Source organism: Hirundo rustica, chromosome 2, assembly GCF_015227805.2.
Source record: "Hirundo rustica isolate bHirRus1 chromosome 2, bHirRus1.pri.v3, whole genome shotgun sequence".
NCBI lineage: Eukaryota > Metazoa > Chordata > Aves > Passeriformes > Hirundinidae > Hirundo > Hirundo rustica.
Window position 1 is genome coordinate 100,809,705 of NC_053451.1, and position 20,548 is coordinate 100,830,252.

Consider the following 20,548-nt stretch of genomic DNA (forward strand, 5'->3'; position numbering starts at 1 on the left):
GACCACCCGCCCCTCTCCGCCCCGGTCTCTGCCCGCCCCGGCTCCGGGCGCGGCGGAGCGCTGCCGGAGGCGGCTCCGCCCCGCCCCGCCCGGTTATACGGCCCCGCCGCCCGCCCGCGCTCCGCTGCTGCCGCCGCGCCGCCGAGGGACGGCCCGAGGGACGGCCCGAGGGACGGGCAGAGGGACGGCCCGAGGGACGGGCAGACAGCGCCGGGGCCGGGGCCGGGGCCGGGCCGCCCGCGCCCGGGCGATGGTGGCGGCGCCCGGGAGCGCCCTGCTCGCCGCGCTGCTCGCCGCCGGGCTGGCTGCCGCGGGCAGGTGAGCGGGGAACCGGGCGGGGTCGGGCGGGAGGGGCCCGGGCACCGCAGCCCCGCTCCCGGGCGCCGCCGGCATCGCCCGGGCACGGCCGGCGGCGGGGCGAGCCCGCGGGCGCGGGAGGAACCGGCACACAGCCCGGTACGGAACGGCGTCCGCCCCGTCCGTGCGCTCCCGCCGGAGAGCGAGCCGCCCCCCCAGGTACTCACACCGGAGCTGGGGAGCCGTGCTCCGCGAAAAGCGGCGGCTCAAGTGGCGGTCCGAATGGGGGAACAGCCGCGGCATCTGTGGAAAGGTGTGAGCACCTCCAGTTCTTGGTATGCGGCATAAACGACCCTTCGCCGGCAGCCAGTCATCGCAGATGCTGGGTTCTGTGGAGACAGGTATGCTTTGGAAACAGGAGATTTTGAGAGAGGATCAATAAATCCACTTACTCCAGACCGAGCCATTCCAGTGTTCCCTCTCCCAGTTCTCCAGAAGCTGAAGTGCTGCAGCAAGTGAATAGCTCATAAAGGGAGAATTTGCAGCAACTGCATATGAAGCCTTCAAGATGTTTTGTGGTTTATTTCCTTAATATTCTATCTGTGAATGTGAACATTTATCACCAACAAGTGGCAGTGTGCTGTTCCAGCACATGTGAGGCTGTTGAGTGGTCAGGTCCTCTGGAAGTGGAAGCTCATGAACTCCAGACCTGCTCTTATGTCTTGGAGAAAGCACCTTTGTTATTCTATATCACCTCACACCATTGTCGAGGGCGGAGGGCGGGGAAAGGACTGTCCTCCAGGAAGAAGGGGTTCCTTCCAGTCAACAAAACGTGGTGGGAAGGAGCCTGTCTGGTCTATTATTGGGATATTTTTGTATGAAATAGTTCTTTTCTTCTACCTTCTGTGATTAACATCGTTGCTGTTACTGTTCATTTCCTTATCTCCTTGCTGTTTCCAGTAAATTGTTCTTACCTCAACCTGCGATCTTTGCCTGTTGTGCCTTCAATTCTCAGCTCTACCCTGCTGCCAGGGGAAGGGTGAGGGGAAACTGGGGGAGTAAGAGAGGGTGGCGTGTGGTTGTGGAGAGTGTTGGTGGCGGGACTGATTTGGGGAATACCATTCCTAAACCATAACAACAATTCAGGTTACAGCAGCAGTGAAACTTGGTCCCACTTAGTTTAAAACGGTGCTAATGGCTCACAGCAGTCTTGTGAAAACTGATGCAGCCAGCTCTTCATTTCAGTCACCTCAACTCAGGCGGCCCTGTGTTATTGTGGTTACTATTCATCCTCACTGTTCTTTGCTAAATGCCACATAGTGCTGTCAGCAATACCACAGCCACATAAAATCAATTACTTCGCTGAGCTGCTGAGTAGCCACTTGTTACGATTAGCACCAGTGCTGTCTCTCAGAGCACAGAGTTCTTCAGACAGCACTCTTCCACTGACCTGCTCTGTGATCTGACCTGCACAGTGTGCCTTCTCTCACCTTTCTTTTTCAGTCACATATTTTGGCTGCAGGTTCTTCAAGGCTGGGCATTTTTTGCACACTGAGCAGACTATGATAAGTCCAGCCATCTAACTCAAGTACTTTAGGTAGTCCCTCTGAAATCCTACTGGGATATCAGACAAGGAGGGATCAGAAGTGCCCTGTGCCTTCAGTCTACATTACTTCTTCCCCAATATCCAGGAGAGTTCATGTGACATTCTCCCAGAAAGGGTCTGTCTGCCTGAAAGAATCTCCTCTTTCTAAATTTCTTTTTCAAAAAATGCTGAACTCCTGATAAAAACAGCTAAGCTGATGGGTGTTGATTCTTCATGGGTGAGGGGGACTAGCCTGCCAAAACTGGTTTTCCTCCTAGAGTTTGGGATCTAGTTGATCTTTCCCTCTGCCAAAGGTAAGTCTTATCTTGATGCTTGTGGAAGTCAGAACAAGTCTTTGACCTTGTCCAGGGGAATATCTATAGAGTTCACCTATGTTGATTTAATTTGCAGCTTTATGGATCATTTCCCAGTTTTAAGAAAAGTTTGTTCTGAAATCTTGAGAGACACCGTGTACTTCATAATGACATTATTTTTGTTTTATTTTGAAGTAAATTATTAAATAGAACAGAATCAGTTTTTTCTGTGAAGATGAGCACCTTTTGGAAAAGAATGAGATCCTTCTTCCTCCAGGCTTTAGGCATTTTAACCTTCCAGGGGAGTCATAGCACTATCCAGATGCATTCAAAGGGATTTTCTGGATGCAAACGGAATGTATATTTACTATGCAGGTGAATTCAAGGCCACTTTCTAGTCTGCAAGCAGAACATATGTTCTTTAACTTGTATACTTGAAAGTGATGTAAGCCAGCAGCATGTGAATAACAAAATGGAAAAAGGTTATTTTATTGTCTATAGATGCAGAGGCATGGTGCTGTTTTCTCACAGACACACAGAGGAGTTACAGCTGTTGAACACACTTTTTCACCTGTCTGAAGATGTTCATATACAAGTATATGTACTCCTTAAACTGCATCACTGGGCTGAGGGCAAAGGTTGGGTGGCTTCAGAACAATTTACTCTAGCACTGAAGCTTTTTTACTCACCAGGTGACATGAAGACCATTTCTGTGTTTAGAATATTTCAGATACACGAGTTTATGCCTTTTCTCTGAACTCTCTTCTAGTTCCAATGGTTCAGCTACTAAAGAAAACTCTGGAGTAACATCTTGTGTCTTTGAAATGTATGCATATATTTGTTCTACTAGTTTGCTCCAGTGATGTTTGCAGGAACTGTTTTGATGTGAGTGCAACAGTTACAGATAAGCACAGGAGGATAGATGCAAAGCACTCCTGTAATGTGATCAAATATTACTCTCTTTTTTTGCCTCAGACTAAAAAACATGGAAGTTCATGCCTGATGACTTTTTCCCACCATTTTTTCCTCCCATGATATTTCTGTCGCAGTGTGTTGCCCCACTCAGTACCCCAAATCACTTACTATAAAGCTCTCACAAAAAAGGAATTTTCTGGGTCAAAACCAACACTTTGGGCTCCTTGAAGAAAATGCATTTTAAATTATGGCTTGATAAAGCAATGGGGACAGTGAATTTTGGATAAAGGAAAAGAATTTCGTAAAGGGAACAGGCAGGTGGTGGTGGACAACTTAAGTAACAGCAAGCAGAGGGAGAAGAGGACTTAAGCCAAAGCACTCAGAGAAGCACAGAGGAGATCTAGATGATTTACACATTGGATTTCCACTAGATTTATAATTTTGGCAACTATTATGGCAGATTTTCCAACTCTTGCAGCTGTTGATATGCACAATGACTTTGAACCCCCTGGGCTTATGGGCAGGTGAAATTAACATTCATTTGTATGGTCAGGGAGTCTCATGCACCCAGAATGCTTGGGACCGTCTGCACTTATGCAATCACTTTGCATGTGTGCAGGGACAATGAGCCTGCAAGTCACCAGCTTTTATGGCGCTGACTGATGTTCTCAGCGTGCTTCCCTGTAGAATCAGTCTTTCCTCATCCCAGGCAATAGTGCTGTCAGTCATATTCGATCCAGTCATGTATCGATCCAGTTGTTCATGTGACACAAACTGAGGCAGCCCTGCTGACTTCACTGATGTTAAGATGACTCATTCTAGCAAGGGAGCTGGCTGTATTTTTTGTCTTTGCCCTGCTTCTTATTAGAAAGGGTTTACCTTGCACAGTTAATTTATTGCAGGTGAAAGATTCCTATCATCGCAGTTTCTCTGATCAAATGCAAGTTTGCATTCCTGTCTAGGAACACTGCTCTAGGTTTGGTGAAATGAAAATGCATGACAGTGGATAAAACATAAGAGAATTGTGCAAAGGGTGTGCAGAGGAATGGACGAGAGCTTTTTTCTGCTGGAGCTAGTGTTTGTCCTTCCTTACGCAGCTCGAGGGCTCGTGGGCAGCTGGGGACTGTGAGCCAGCCTGGGGTGTGTCACTACGGATCCAGGCTGGATTGCTGTCCTGGCTGGAGAAAGAACAAGGGCCACTGTGAAGGTAACATTAACTTTTTGTTTGTTTCCTCTCTGCTGCTGCATATTTGGTACTAATAAGGAGGTTTCTAACATGTCTGCCAGAAGTTACAGAAGGAAATCTTCTGAGGAGTGAAATCTCCTAACTCTGTGAGAGAGAGTGAATAAAACGTGCTTGAGACACTATTGCCTCAAAAAAAAAGCAGAGCTTTGGGTAAAATAACACATGATTTGCATGTTCAGAAATTCTTAGATCCAGAAGGCACCATCTGTTCTAACCTCCTGCACAGCCCTGGTCAGTGGCTATGCTGTCACAGTTGTTGAGTATGTGCCATAAATGCAGTGTTTTCTAATGCTATACAAGGACCCCTAAAATTATTTTATATCAGTTGGTATCCTCCTTTATCTTCAGATTACACAGCCTCTGAGAACCAGAAGGCTTTATCTTACTAAAAATATAGACAAAACTCAAGCAGTAAGTGCCCCTGACTTGAGATTGGGTAGCCAGCCAGTGTTCTGGTCTGTGGATCGTTTGCTTAATGAAGAGACTATGACTCTTAACACACTTCTAATTTGTAAAAGGTCTACATATCCCATGAAGAATGCAGTGTGGAATCTCTCTCTCCAATTGTACTTGGGCAAAACACAATAAAATCATAAACCCATAAAATATACGTTTTAGAAACCTTTTTCAGATGTTGCACCTGTTGTCCCAGAGTTTGGCCTTTTATATCTAGTGAATTTGTATAAAGGCTTAATTTAATAACTCATTGCTGAAAATCCATATACTAAAAGGGAAAGGTGTTAAAATGTCTCTGCTCCATATATATTATATGCTATTTTAAAAAAGGAAAAAGGGATTATTTTAGTATTTCTTGCATTGCTTAATTCCCCTTTAGTTTTGATGCAAATTAATACCTGGAGGGATAACTGGCGAATGTAACTTTTGATCATCCAGTGGAGTAGGTTGTCTTGTTTTAAAGCAATAGGTTTTCATGAAATTTGAAGACTGTTCTTTGGCAAATCATTTTAAGCCACCTATGATGTAATTCTGCATTGTAAATCCAGATGTGGTGTTTTTCTCTGCTGCAGTGCTAACACTGCAAGCTGGTCTTTTGCAGTCTTGCATCTCCTCAGTCAGAGAAGAGAAATGTGTCCATCCATGGGAGAACATCCCAGGCAGGGATGCTTTGGATCCCAGGGGAATAAACTGGTCTTAGAGTGTGCCATGTTGCATGCAGGGCTGGAAGAAATGTTGAAAAATGCCTCGATCTGCAGAGTTAGTACCTTCAGTACATCTGACTGTATCTGTTAATGTAGGGGAGATACTTGAATTCAGAAAAAATAATTTTAATATTAATTTTACTCTACAGTAACTAAACTTCCCTACAGTTTGCAGATCAGCTTAACTACATAAGGAATAGAGATTTACATCTGGGTGCACACTCACGCTGTTCCCTCAGAAGTAGTCCTGATATAAATTCACGTTTCGTTTGCTCTTCCTGTACAACCCCCATGCTGACAATTAGAGTGATTTCAGGAGCCTTAAGGCTTATAAAAGTCAGCATTTAATTTCTGATTGATGATCCAGAGGACTTAGGGTTTATTTTAAATGCATCCAGGTTAAATGTAGCCCTCTCAAATTATTGTAAACCTGAAGCAATTATACTTGCTGGGATGTGTGGTAAGGACAGTTTCCTGAAGACAGATGTGCTCTGGATGTTCCACCATGGGATAGACACATTCCTCAGCTGTAACTGAGGAGATCCACCACTGTAAACTGCTATAGAATTATGTGTCTCCTTTGGCTCTAGGAGAGTGCTGTTGCCTCTGTCCTACTCCAGATGCCAAGCATAGCAATTCAAGCTGCTGGCCAGCTGCTCCTCACATAGGCTTCCTAAAAAAAGGAAAAGGCAAGAGTATAAAGCTAAATGTGAGTTGTAAGCATTGCAGTTAAAAAAAAAAAAAAAAAAAAAAAAAAAAAAGGGAGGGGGGTGGGGGGAAGAGAGACCTTTTGTCTTTACAAACCTGGAAATAACCTAATTCTTGTAATTCATGTTAATCCCACTATTCTCAAGCCCAAATGAAGTGCTAATCAATAGTTACTGTGCTCAGACTAGATGGAGGATGCTGAACTTGTACAAAGCCTTTTAGGCAATTAAGCAGGGCAAAAATTCTGAAATATAATATTTCTGACTTTTTATTTTTCTCTCTCCTTTCTCTGCCTGACTCCACCAGCTACCTGTGGACATGGATGCAAGTATGGCGAGTGCATGGGACCAAACAAATGCAAATGTTTCCCTGGATTTACAGGGAAAACCTGTAGTCAAGGTTGGTGCATATGCTCCAGAAAGGAGACTGTTGGTTTTCTGTTTCCTTATCTTGTGCTATGTTTTTTGTCATCTTCAAAGCAGTAAATCAGGATGTTTTCTTGTTTATGTAATAGAACTTAAGAATTTAAGGCTCTTGCCTCTCCAGCATCCCAGGCAAGCTCTAAGCCTCCTCCTTCAGCAGACAAAAGTTTGAACCTCTATTGTGTATCTCCTATGGGCTGATGACAAGGGCAAACGGCCATGTTTATAGTCAGAGGATTACAGCATGGAGAGATTATCACAGAATCACAGAATAATGAGGTTGGAAGAGACCTCTAAGATCATCAAGTCCAACCTATGCCTTAACCCCTCAACTAGACTATAGCACTAAGTGCCATGTCCAGTCTTTTTTTAAACACATCCAGAGATGGTGACTCCACCACCTCCCTGGGAAGACAATTCCAGTGCTTTATTATTCTTTCAGTGAAAAATTTTTTCCTAATATCTAACCTGTACCTTCCCTGACGTAGCTTGAGACTGTGTCCCCTTGTTCTGTCAGTTGCTGCCCGGTGGAAGAGGCATACAGGAAGGCATCAGAAAAGATGGAAGTCAATTCCAGGACCCATGTTATTTTCTTAAATAGCAGCCCATGTTTCTTTTTAAATTAATCCTCTAGTCAGAAAGACATGCAACTGTATGGTAGAGGTGTAATTTATCAATCTGCCTGGGCTGTTTGTATATGCTGATGGTATTTCTGAGAACCACAATTGGGAGTCCTTAGAACTGCATTTTCAGAAACTTTCAATGCACCGTTTTTCCCCCATAAACTTGGAATTCGACATGGAAATATTTCACTTGACACATTGGTAAGAAGTCAGCTTTTTTTTTTTCCTGTTCCAAAATACGAGAACCCTGTCTTGGATCAGATGAAAGCAGCAGGTCACTGTGCATGGAGAGGCAGATGAGTGAACTCTAGGTGCTATGATGGAAGCATGACATAAAGGCCACACAAATGACTAAGTCTGTCCTTGCTACCTTCCTAAGCTCCTGCAGGCTTTGCTTGAAAATATTGCATTGACATGCTAAACACACATTTTTATAGTCAAAGCAGCCCATTTATTACACAGTATCTTTCAAACAATATGCCCTAAAGGTGTGCTATTAGGTATTTTGGAAAAATCCATCTTTTGCTGTTTCTCACATGGAAAGAAGTTAAATCCTCAGTACCACTAGAGAGGAAAGGGAAACAGCAGCTGTGATTATATGTAACAGATACAGAAGTACCTCTTACAACTTCAGTCTCTAAATGCAGTTTTTTAACCTCAAAAATTATTTTTCAGCTTAAATGTTACTAAAAGGCAACAGAGAAGCCCTCAACTTTCAGGTGTTTTCTGTGCACACTCCATGTGCATTTGACATGCTCTCCATGGGCAATCTGATCAGTCCTGTGCACTTCAGTAGGTTCAGAGACTCGGGCTTGGAGGAGGCACTGCACAGACCTAAACATCCAAATTCTCTGTTAGCTCCTGGGCTTTTTCCCTGCTGAAGCATGGCCAGGATTTTTACAGTGAGGTGGTGGCTGGTACAGGCCAGAAGTGTCCAAGAACTGTTTGTTTCAACAGTATAGCTGTATAGGTGGTCATGTTCCATCAGCCAGGAGTGCTAATACCCACTTTTAATTTACTGGCAGATGTAGCCTTGGTCTGTCCTTACAGCAGAATGTCCTGCTGAGCAAGCTCAACATGAGCTAACTAAAATAACAGAGATAAGGGCACTGTATTAGTCTGCCACCCAGTCTGAGTTAAATTAGCCTTATCTCCATATGTTCTTTTCCAGAGCTGTGTATGCTGTCTGTGCATTGTGAGAGATAGGTGCAGATAAGCACTTTTGAAAATGTATGGTCTAAGAGGAATAACTTTTGTTCTCCCGTTTGCTCTCTAGTTTCTTTGTTAAGAGAGCCTTAGTTATTTAGTGGAGTCACAGTAGCACAAAAATCCAGTGTGATTTGCAAGCAGACAGGTTGTCCTTTTTCAAACAGACCCTGTGAGAATAATACAATGCAACCCTCTCTCTTCCCTGGACTGAGCTGTAATGAGCACTTGGGCACCTCCACAAAGTTTATGCTTTGAATGGCCTGGAGGTTTTGTTCCTGTGGTCTGCAGGGTGTGACACAAGAACAGATGCTTCTCCCATTAGAAGTGGAGTTGCACAAGCTCAGTGCTTGACTGGAGAGCTGCATCTTTACTGAAATGATATTATCAGTCATATGTGCTGTTAAACACAAACTGAATGGGCTGCATATGCCGGTGCATTCTAGAAATTACTTTTGTCTATTTACTAATCTCTACAAGAGGTAGAGGAGTCAGGTCATGGAAGTAAAAAACACAGATATTTTCCCCTTGTCATAGGCCAAATACCATTGTCAGCACTGCTCATGCTATACCACACAAATAAACATTTTAGAATTCTCATTTTCTCCCCTGTGAAGGACAGATGTTGGGGAATTTGAAATTGATTTAGTTTCTTGAAAATCCTTTAAATCCTGGATTTTGAGAAGGATTAAGGATGTTTTATTCTCAGGATTTTGAGATTTTTGAGATCTTTTTAAAGTCACATAATTATTATTATATATTGTATTTCATTTCTGCTACTGATAACCTTGGTGCCAGCGTGTAACTCAGAAAAATTAAAGTAAAATTCTTTGTTTCACCTAATCTCAAACTGTTTTGCTGTTCTTAGTCTCATGTTTTTGCCTTTCTCATACAGAGGTCAACTGAAGGGCTAGAATCAGAAAAAAATCCATTAAAAACACTGCCCAAAAAGGATTAGCTACAATTCTCTCCACCCTTCCACTTCTTTCTAACAAGCTGCCAGATGTGGCCAGAGTTTGCATTAGTTTTGCAAGTGTAGAGGTCTGTGTATGTTGGTTTTACTAGCAGTCTTTCAGCCAGATGGTCTGCTAAACTCTCATCTTGCAAGGGGCTGGCTTATTTTCCATCCAGACAACTTCACTCTGGGGAGCTCCACGCATTAGGCAACGTTATCCACCTATATGCATGAATATATGTATAAAAGCGCAGCACTCACTCCGTTCCAATGACTTCTGCAGATCTGAATGAATGTGGACTGAAGCCACGTCCCTGTGAGCACAGATGTATGAACACATATGGCAGCTACAAGTGCTATTGTCCCAACGGGTACATGCTCATGCCAGATGGCACGTGTGCAAGTAAGTTACAGAGCTGATGGAACAGGCACACCAAGATCATCTAATCCATTTAATCCCAGCAGTTTTTCCACTTGTGATGAACAGATTTAGCTTATTCAGGATAGGGTCTTTGCCCACGCTCTATGGTACTGTCACAGCTGAAAGACGCTTCCTATTTGGTAGTTCTTGGGTAAAGTAAACTAGGTCGTACTTATATTTTGGTCTTCAGAGGTGTTTTGGTCCTGAAAGAAGTAAAACTCTGATAGTGTTGCTTCAGGTGAAGAACAGCTAGTATAATCTCAGTGTATAGCCCTGTCAGTTCATCTGTTGAATAAGGATGATGGAATGTATTCAAGCAAAGCACTAATACAGATTACTTTTTACTGTGCTGAATTTCAGACGATTATCCCTTGCTTTATCTTTCTGTGCTCCACAACTGATTTATTTTATCTGTGTTAATTTTCGACAGTTGATGAAAACTGCTCTTGCAAACATCTGCTGTATGATCTAAGGCTTATGTAACCTTGAAATAGGTATTTCTATCTATATTTTTTGTCTTTAAGACAGCATGAAATGGAAAGCATTCTGCTTTTCTAGCCAATCTGATTTGTCTGACCTGGGGAAGCTTCTAGTTTTTTGGTGACAGAGTTTTGTTTGTAGAAGGTATCTCATGGAGTTCTGTATTTTTTATATGTTAATTTATAAACTGCTTTATTTATAATGAATGGATTTTTGTTGTTCTGATTAATTTCTCTGTTCACCCATATCTAACTTAAAATTGTGTGATTCCAGACTAGAATTTTGCTCTTGTTATTTTAAACACTGTTTTCAGGTTCTAGGACATGTGCCATGGTGAATTGCCAATACGGGTGTGAGGAAGTCAAAGGGCAGGTGCAGTGTCTCTGTCCATCAGGTGGCCTTCAGCTGGGACCGAACGGAAGGACATGCATTGGTATGGTTAGAGAGCTCACTCTCATCTTCTTTTCTGCAGGGTCCCCAAAGCCATAAGATTCTGGAGGAAGGTTAGGAAGTAGTTAACCCTCCTCACTGGCTTAAATAATGCTTCTTGTTACTCTCAGTCTGATGTAAAGTTTTCATACTATTTAAAATTTTTTTTTTTTCTTGAACTATTGGCCATATTCTTTGGATAACACTCATCCCCAGTAAATAATTCAATGCTTTGACATGATTTAGAGTCATTAACAGATTCAGTTTCTCCCTATTGGAATTAAGGCCATTAATTACGGTGCTTTGCCTGCAGGAAGCTGCCCTGCTGACATAATGTGTTATAGGATTTGGGCATTTTGTTTGGCTGGGGCTTTCTGTTATTGTGATGACCCACAATACAAACTTCTCAATTTTTCTCCAGAAGCCTCAACATTACCTGTGAGTTTCCCCTGATGAAGAAAGTGTGGCTTGTAATACTTGGTACTGTGTTCTTCCATAAAGTTAGTTCACATTTTACTGCTCCACTCATAAGAATGTGCAAAAGCCATCCCCAAATGCGAAATTATAAGACTTCTTTATTAAGCTTTTTTGTGATAACCAAGACCAAATCATTCCCGTGCAAATCCCAGTGAGTTTTTTCCCATTTTACCTTCTCATGGATCTGACCAGCATCCCTTCTCCTGCTGTAGACATTGATGAATGCTCCACTGGCAAAGCTGTCTGCTCGTACAACCGCAGATGCGTCAACACGTTTGGAAGCTTCTACTGCAAGTGCCAGCTGGGTTATGAACTAAAATACACCAGTGGCCGCTACAACTGTGTAGGTAAGAGCTAGGGCGCGGATGTTCCTTTTTCATTCCTTTTATTCCCACAGAGGTGGGAATCTTCCCTGTTGACTCCAGCACATCGGCCTGTCCCAGGGATGCTGCCTCAGAAGTAAGTAAAAGATGTCACAATAAGAATATTCTTGATGGGACTTTGAGTTTTTCTCTGTGTTTTTTTGTTTGGTTGTTGTTGTTGTTGTTGGTTTTGGGTTTTTTTTCCCTGTAGCCTTATGAAAAACTGCATCACTGGCACTTACAATTTAAATTGCCTTATTGTGCCAAGTCAAGATGTGCTCTAGTTTGTTGAAAGTTGGCAACTGTTGACTAAAAGAAAGGCTACTTCTGGTAAAGGTTTATTTAAAGAACCAATTTTTGATGTCTTGGTTTCAAACTGTGATGAATAAGCAGTCCCACTATATTTCTTTTCTTTTTTTTCATGTCATTATTGAGGAATGTGAAGTGACTTCATGACTCTAAAGATAGTTATTTGAATGGTTTGTACAGAGCTTGTGGGGAAAAAAAAGTCTGAAAATTATAGGTTTCAATTACCTTTCAGGTTTCTGTTGCATGACGAAGTTTCTCCCTAACAAAAATAAATACAGGCAAAAAGTTATCTTGACTGCTCAGGTGTTAAAACAATTGTCAAAACACATTAAACTCCTATTTCAATCCATTAGCTGAATGCTGGAAGGACAGCAAAGTATAAGTTAGTTACTACAGCAGGTGCTGCAGCAGTATTGTTCAAGCTGTTGACTACACAAGGGCCTGGAAGGGTTGGAACTACTATATGTGCATAAAAAAAGAGAATTAATGGGATCTGTTTATATTTAATTGATATTAGAAGTGAGGAGTGGGAGGAAGATAATAAGGCAGGTTTGGAGGCTTAAGTTTGCATTTCATGTCTGCAAACTCTGACAGACTTCAAGTGGAAAAAATATTTTCTTTCCTCATACTATATGTGTGCAGGGGGGGAAAATTGGAAAGGTCTTAGTAGTCAGGATTTTATTTGCAAACCTAAATCTCGCTTTCAGACACACCAGATTTTTGAGTCAGTCTTCCTGCTACTTGTTTGTTTGCTGACTTACATTATGAGAGGACCTGTCAGCTGCTAAAAATTATGCAATCTGGATAAAATGTGAGTGGTATAAACATTTGTGTGTCAACATGACTCCCTCATGTGGGATAAATCAGAAACATCTTTGTAACAGAGCAAAACCAAATATTCTTGGTGCCTGTGCATTTTGCTGTGAGGTAAATGTGGTGTTTTCTACTGAATTTTCCTTATTATACCTTTTTTTCATGCAGCATCATGCATATGCTGGAATGTGAGAGCTAGCTCAAAGATCTTGACACCTTGGCATGCTCAGGGTTACATTCCATTGCATTCTTTCTACAGTGGATGAAAGGATGAGAATGTTTGGGTCAGCTCCTTTTAATTGATGTCACCCATTCTCTTGGTGCCTTGCTCATTTTGTTAATAGAAGAGTGCATACAACCTTGTAGTTGGAATCCTGTTCTCAGTCAGAAAATCACTGCATTCACCTTGTCTTTACTGGGATGCTCCATGTTTTCCATGGATGCATCTGACAGCATCTGTACATTTGGAGCTGACACCAAGCATTCTCTCCTAGTGTGAATTCTTCTGCCTCTGATGGTCACTGCACTGTCTTGGTCTAACATTAGTCCTTACAGTACCTGGAAGGAGATGGGGGGCACAAACAGGCTCTCAAGAGCTTTGGGCTTCAACACAGTTTTCACTGAAGTGTTTGTATCTTCCCCCAGATGTAAACGAATGTGTGACAAATACACACAGGTGCAACCTCCATGCAGAGTGCCTCAACACCCAAGGATCCTTCCAGTGCAGATGTAAACAGGGCTACCGGGGAAGTGGATTGGATTGTGCTGGTGAGTAGCACTGCATGTCGGGAGTAGTGCTGAACTGTTTTTCTCCAATAACTGATCATTACAAGGCATGTTCTCAGAAAAGTCATGCTGAACAGTGCTGCAATACCAACCAAGCAAGACCTCTCCACAAAATAATATATTAACTGCATGGCTCGTAGCATAGTTAATACAAGTATCACTTGTCAAATTAATTTTACCTCTGAGTCTCCAAGTCTCGTAATATCTCTAGGAATTGCAAGTAGAACAGAGAAGCGAATTTGTCTTGAAGAAACAGAGAAAATAATTTTTAAAATCTAGCGTGATTTCTCCATGAATTCCCAAGGTTAGCCCCTTGGAGGGATGTGCAGTCCCTCCCAGAAGAGTTTCAGGCTAACTTAGCAAAAAAATGAGAAAAGGGAGGAAAGCCGCGACTTCTCTGTTAAACTGTTTTCACTTAAAATTTTGCCTTTGTTTGTCTATTGAATATGCAAGGCCTCCTATAAAGATGCCATTTCCCACTTTAACTGAATATGACCCTTCAGGAAGAAAGAAAAAAGGCTGGTTTTGTCTTTACATTTAAAATGAACCTTTTCATTTATACCTTCATTACTCCTGGCAGATGTTTCTACTGCAACATCATTAAAGATGTTTGCCTCAAGAGGACACTTGACTCCCGCTCAAACATTTTAAAAGTTTTTGTCTGTAGCAGATGAAATCTACAAAATATATAAATCTTTTCAAGTAATCCTTGATCAGATATGTCTTATGATTATACTTCATGGTCAGATGTTCTGAGTCCCTCTATTATTCATGTTCCTACTCCCATTATGGTAGCAATTGAAACTTACAATACACATTGATAAATGAATATTTTCAAAAAATATTTTGAGTTGCAAGAGATCCACTAGTCCAACTCTTGGCCCTGCACAGGAGAGCACCGTTTTGTTACGTTTCAACTTCCAGTAAAAAAAAAAAAAAGAAAAAAAGTTGACTTTTAACAAGCAAAAATAAACACACAAAAATCTGACTGTTACTGAAAGGTTTGATACGGACATAGATTACCACAGCAGAGATGTTTAGAACATTCTTCTACTCAAATTCAGTGTTATGAGCCGAGTTCCTTGCTAGACCACATCTCTTGTGATATGACACTGCAGCTCACCGAAATGGAAGGATGCATTTGACTGGATATCAAAGCAAACTGACATGACACATCTTGGTCTGGTTTTGTCAAAACAAAATGTACCACGGGTGAAATGTTAAACAAATACATCTCTGAGAAATATAGTCAGGGGGTGGGGGGTGGTGGAGTTGTTGAGGTTTCTGTTGGTGGGGGGTTTTTTTGTTTGTTTTAATTGTTTTTTTGTTTGGTTTTTTTTCCCATTTATTTGGCTTTTTTTTTTTTAATGAGAAGATTAAAATTTCCAGTGAAATTTTCTTTTTGACTAACTTTATGTATAAAATATTCTTTCATCAAGCAAAAACAATCCAACAAGAATGGTTGCTTAAGTATAAATAACAGAAATATTTTCACTTGTGGAGAGAAATTTTTTGATGTCTAGCCCTGTAAAAAATCAGTTCTGAAGTCAGATGATTCCTATCTTTTCACAGGTGTTTCTCTCACATAGTTTGCCCTCTGCCTACTTCTTCCTGTCATATTTCCAATTACTGAAGTCCATTTGTTGTTTAGCAGAGGAAGCATCCATGCCATCCATAAACTTAATAGAACACACTAAATGGAAAAGAGGTCTATTACCAGAGAGGACAGTAATGAGAGCAATCAGAGCCACAGGCCACAGGTCAAAAGGATGTAAACAACAGAGGAAGATTAAAATACAATCAGTGGTAGGTGCACCCTGAAATGTAGAGATGCTAAATAGAGGCTGGTTTCTCTGCTGGTAATTCCCCCACATATACATTTTCTTTTAAAGGAAAGTGGAGGAGATTCTTTTAGCTCTGAGTGTTTCAATAGTTGACTTTTACTGCAATCCTCAAGAACATCTGACCAGTGTAACTGAGGGGGGCAGGACGTTCTTGCTGTTGGGGAAAATGCTTTTTCCAACGGTGACACAAACAATTGGATGTACCAGACAGCAGTGAAACACTAAATGTTCTCCATGCCACGTGGTAATTGTGGAAAAGATTTGCCTTTACTGCAGCCAAAAGAAATTTTGTGATTGGGTTTAATGGGATGAGGACACCATCTTAGGAATTTAGGGGCTGAAGGCTGTGGCTTCACACATCTTCTGGTGACAATGGCTACAGTTCCTGTGGCCCATTCCAGTTCCCATCAAATAGACCTAGGCTGGTGCTGCAGCTGAACAAAAATCTTCTTAAATAAGTCTCCAGTACTCTACATAATTATTCCCACGGAGCTGGAATCCTGTTTTCACAGGGAAACATTAATTCTTAATTGCAATTGTCTCTAGTATAAAAAAAACCCCTGGCTACAGTGGAAGCAGTGTTTGCTTTTTTAAAAGATGAAAACTATTTTAATATATAACTTAATTTTTGAAATACGAAAGGAGAGCAATTAAGCTCATTGTTTGTAATGAAATTCCTGTGGCTACATCTCATGCCATCAAATAATCTAATAAGTGACAAAATATATAATTCACCTTTGCAAAGAAGGTGGTGGAAATTCTTTCATTCAATTTGTATATCAATACACTAATTTGGAGAAAGCTGCTGAAAGGTCAGGCTGCAAACATTGCTGCTGGTATGGACATGACCTGTGATTATTAATGCACCCTTTTGCATTTAACACTCCTGTGTGTGCGAAAATTGGAGACCGTTTCTGAACTGTTTGTAGCACACATGTTTTTTGAGAATCCGTAGAGATGGATCAATTTGAATGATCCCTAAAAGGGTCCTAGTCATTTCCACATCTGGCCTCTGCCTTGCTGCAATCTGTTGTTCTCAGGTTCATGTGTTTCCTGATTTCCTATTGTGCATTGAAAGCCCACATTTCCCCTGCCACATGCTTCTATGTGTATTTCAGCATTTATTTAAGAATAGTCTCAAAGGCAATTAAGTTTCCTGAGGAAAAAAAAACAAAACAAAACTTTTTTTTATTCACTTTTTTTGGTCCTACAAAATAATAAGAAAAAGGGTTACTATCTTTAGGTCTACAGGTATCATTTTAAGGAGCTCAACAATGACACTCTTGTTATTGCCCAGCTAGAGGCAGAGGTTACTCTGCTTCATTATGCTTTGCTGTGTATCAAAGTGTCAATAAAAATTCATGTTGGCTCTCTCTGCCTCTTGTGCTACTCATTCAATTTTGCTGATAGGGTAACTCTTAGATCCATATATGATTTTGCTTTCTTATTAACTTGCCAATCCTGAAAACAGTTTGATTTGACATAATAAAGTTTCAAAGCTTCAAAAGTTATTGTGGTCATATCACTGATGATATTCTTAAGATTAAATTCAGTATGGAGTCAAATACTTCTGTCATTCTTCAGTGAGTGACACTAAGGCTTCTGTCACCACACATTTCTCACTAGATGCCTTGCTGGCTGGTGTAATCATGTGTTAAGCACAGTCCAGGATGACAAACTTGCTCTGATTTTTCAAAGTATCCTTCCCTAAATAAGGCAGTAAAAATTTTAGAAATTAAATAGGGTAGCAACACGTATTGGTAGATGATGTTCCATGGTGCTTAGAAGGAAATAATAGCCCAGAATCTGTCTTTTAACCTATCTATGAAAGCTTTCAGACTCTCTTAAGAATATCTAGAAGAGGTTGATAACTTTTAGAATGGTTTCTGGAAGCATGTGATGCTGATCTAATCTCTACGCACATCTACAAGACTCCACCTACACGTGGTAAATGGTTGTCTGTCTCCCTCACCATTTCTTCCACTCTTACATAGAGAAGCTATAAAGGGAACTTTGAAAGGATTTGTAGGCCAGTCTCCTAGGCTTGTCTCTCACCAGGTTTTTAAACACTCTGAGGTGTGAAGGTGGAAGCAGTGGGGTGCCTGCTGGAGTACAGAGCAAGCTGTCTCCTTCTGCATCCCCTGGATGGTCAGGGCCAGCACCAGCTGCAGTCACAGGGTGTGTGGGAGGAAAACAGACCATTGTCCCTCTCCTGTACCATCCCCTGAGTACTTCCCTTTACACCATGCAGCACAGAGTCAATGGGTTGACATATGCTCTTTATGTATTTTTTTCAACTCAGCTTTCACAACTTGGTCATTAGACACCCTGCACCAATCCGTTTCTGTGGGTTTATAATTTTGTATAGCAACTGATGACAGAAAAGTTTTACTTTTTAGCCCACAGCTACCATTTTCCTTTGTTTTTCTACTTCTTGCCTTAATTCTCTGTAATTCAAACAAAGAAAATACCTTTGAAAACTGAGATATTTTCATATTAGGGCAATAAGCAGAAACTGCATGAGCAGGAGGCATTAATCTGCATGCTTCCTGATCAAAGGTACATAAGGAAGAGCTGGGGTGGAATGCTCTACATTTCTTTGCACTTTGCAAAATTCTCTGCAGTCACATGGACAGATAAGTGCACAAATGTTTGTGACCAACATGTCTGCATCCATCTACATAGCTTGAGGCAAAGGGTCCTGAAAAATCACTGCCTCAGGTGTAACACCCCAGAGTGCCAGAGAAGGTGAGCTGCTCATTCAGGCAAGTCCATAGGCCATGGACTCAAAAGAACTGACTGAGTTTAAGGTGGTTTATCTCTACATTGCATTAGTCCTGCAATTTATTGCTAGACCTTAAAAAGCCTTAAATCTACACGTCTGGCTACTCTAAAGATGAATGCAGGTTGGAAGGAGACTAGTGTTGTGTCCTAAAATATGCTTAGTGTCTAGAGTGCCTGTCTCCACAAGCATGGAGATTTTCATAGTGCAGCAGCAAATTGGAGTCTGCAATGGGAATTTATAACTTTTCATCTCCCTATTTTTGTCACTCCTGTCGGTTTGAATTTCCACACTGCTAAATTTTGCACATACAAGGAGATTGGTTTTCTGACACTGCAGAGGCTATTATGTTGAGCTGTAAGAATTTTCCATTTCATGAGGAAAACTTCAAAGCAGAAACTAAAAGCAGATGTTCAGGTTTGCTGAGCAGTCAGTCCTGTGGCCTTGAAAATCCCCACAGCCTCTCTATTAAAAGTGTTTCTTGTTACTGATAGTCAAGATGAAACTTGTTTGGAATTAAGCTTTCCTGTTAATTTTTATTGCTGAATTCTGGTTTAGACCCAGGGAACCTTACATCCTTCATTACATCATCCTCCAGGGGATACTTAGTGGAGTTTCAGTAAAGAGTTTATTTGCAAATATTTGACAAGCAAGCCTATAAGCTTTGTCCAAAAGAATGGAAGAACAAATCCTCAAGTTTGACTTTCATTTTATTGGCATCTGTTTACTCCAACAGCAATCTCAAAAACACCTAAATGCTACAGTGAGCACACCAAGAGTCTGACTCTGTTCCTGACGTACCCCAAGGTTCCAAGTCCAGTCCATCTGTTTCAAAGTACTACTATAAAATTTTCATAAATACAAAGTGAGGAGCAAAATAGGAACATATTCTTGCCCTGATAATATAATCATTAGACAGCAGAAGCAGAGGGAAAATAAAAATAGCTGTCTTCCAGCATAATTTTTTAATCCTAAAAGACTCTAGGTATTGCAGCACCAATACCGATGGAGAGTCAAAGGTGGGAAACAGTACATGGGGCTATTTTGATCCACTGATGAAAATAGTCTTTCTTTATGAAAGAGCTTTTTATAGCATACTAGCACTGCTCAGGTTTCATTGTTTCCTAGGTATTTCACATAAAGGACTCAAACTGTCAGTAGTTTATGACATGGTTGTGTGCAACATTTGATAGTAGTATCCAAAAGGATAATTCCAGAACAATTAAAATAACACCACTTTATCCAAAACTATAAGATACTTATAAGTATTTCACCAAGAGGAATCATAAAATGATAAAATCTCAGGAAATGTTACATTTATGTTCTAGTCCATCTTGGGATTGCGAGATGGTAACAATTTGGCATTCTTGGATGCTTCTCTGAATTTTGATGTTTACCCCTTACAATTAAGTAAGAGGTAAAAGAAATACGATGGAGGAGCTTGATATATGTCTTCTCAAAATATCCTCCATTTCAGTAGCTTTCAGCCTGCCATGGAAAGAAAATTAGACCAGAGAAGTTCACAAAAGATAGGCAAGAGAAATGTTCATTATTATTAGGCTGCAGTTGTGGAACAGATCCCAGCTCCATGGACAATTTTAGTCCAAAAATTGAAGAAGGATTTTTGGTGTGTTTTTTTCCCCAAGCTCCAGTGTAAATATGGTTTAAGTAAGGGCATCTAAGGCCTGTGTTACTCCTGAGTTACACAGGAGTCCAAAGAGATCATTACAGAGGATTGCTTTGGTACTTTCACTGTAACTCAAGACAAATCTGTCCATACATCAGAGCTGAACATGTGCGTGTGTGTTCGGTTCTGTGCAGAACTGAACTTATATCTCATAGCAGAGAATTTAATTCTGTGCATCTCTGGACCTTGTAAAGGACACCATGGTCCCATTTGAAAACACTGTCACGGCTGAATGATTCCTTAGATTAATATTTTCTATTTTCTTCTTGGTTCTAGTTATTCCTGAAAAGTCAGTGAAGGAAATTGCAAGAAGCCCTGGAACAGCTAAGGACACAATTAAGAAACTTCTTGCACATAAAAGCAGCGTGAAAAAGGATAAAACAATCAAGAATGCAATCCCAGAAGCAGCAGTGACACCACCTTCTAAGACCCACTTGCAGTTGCTGGACTATGAAGGTGGTATTGGTCTTGGTGGGAGCTACAGGGAGGAAGAGAAAGAAACTGCAGCTGCTGCAGAAGAGGAGGCAGAAGAGTCAGATGAAGAGGAAAAGGAAGATTTTGAAAATCAAATTGATGAGCGAAGCCTTAGAGGGGATGTCTTTTGTAAGTTTCTCTGGTTTTTAAAATGTCTGGCTTGAATGTAAATATGTATAAACTCTAAAAAATCATCACAAAACATTACAGACACTTCATCAGAATTTACTTATAGAAAATGAATCGTAGAATC

The 20,548-nt window shown here is 41.2% G+C and overlaps 1 protein-coding gene across 1 annotated transcript in view; it reads left to right on the top strand.

Annotated features, from left to right (window-relative positions):
- Window positions 1-250: 250 nt before the first annotated feature.
- EGFL6 (EGF like domain multiple 6) overlaps window positions 251-20,548 on the top strand; it is a 32,127-nt gene continuing 11,829 nt past the window's right edge. Inside the window, exons 1-8 of the mRNA XM_040056572.2 lie at window positions 251-318; window positions 4,209-4,318; window positions 6,532-6,624; window positions 9,715-9,834; window positions 10,646-10,765; window positions 11,451-11,585; window positions 13,368-13,490; window positions 20,098-20,424. Of these exons, the coding sequence (XP_039912506.1) occupies window positions 251-318; window positions 4,209-4,318; window positions 6,532-6,624; window positions 9,715-9,834; window positions 10,646-10,765; window positions 11,451-11,585; window positions 13,368-13,490; window positions 20,098-20,424 (1,096 nt within the window). The remainder of the gene's footprint in view (window positions 319-4,208; window positions 4,319-6,531; window positions 6,625-9,714; window positions 9,835-10,645; window positions 10,766-11,450; window positions 11,586-13,367; window positions 13,491-20,097; window positions 20,425-20,548) is intronic.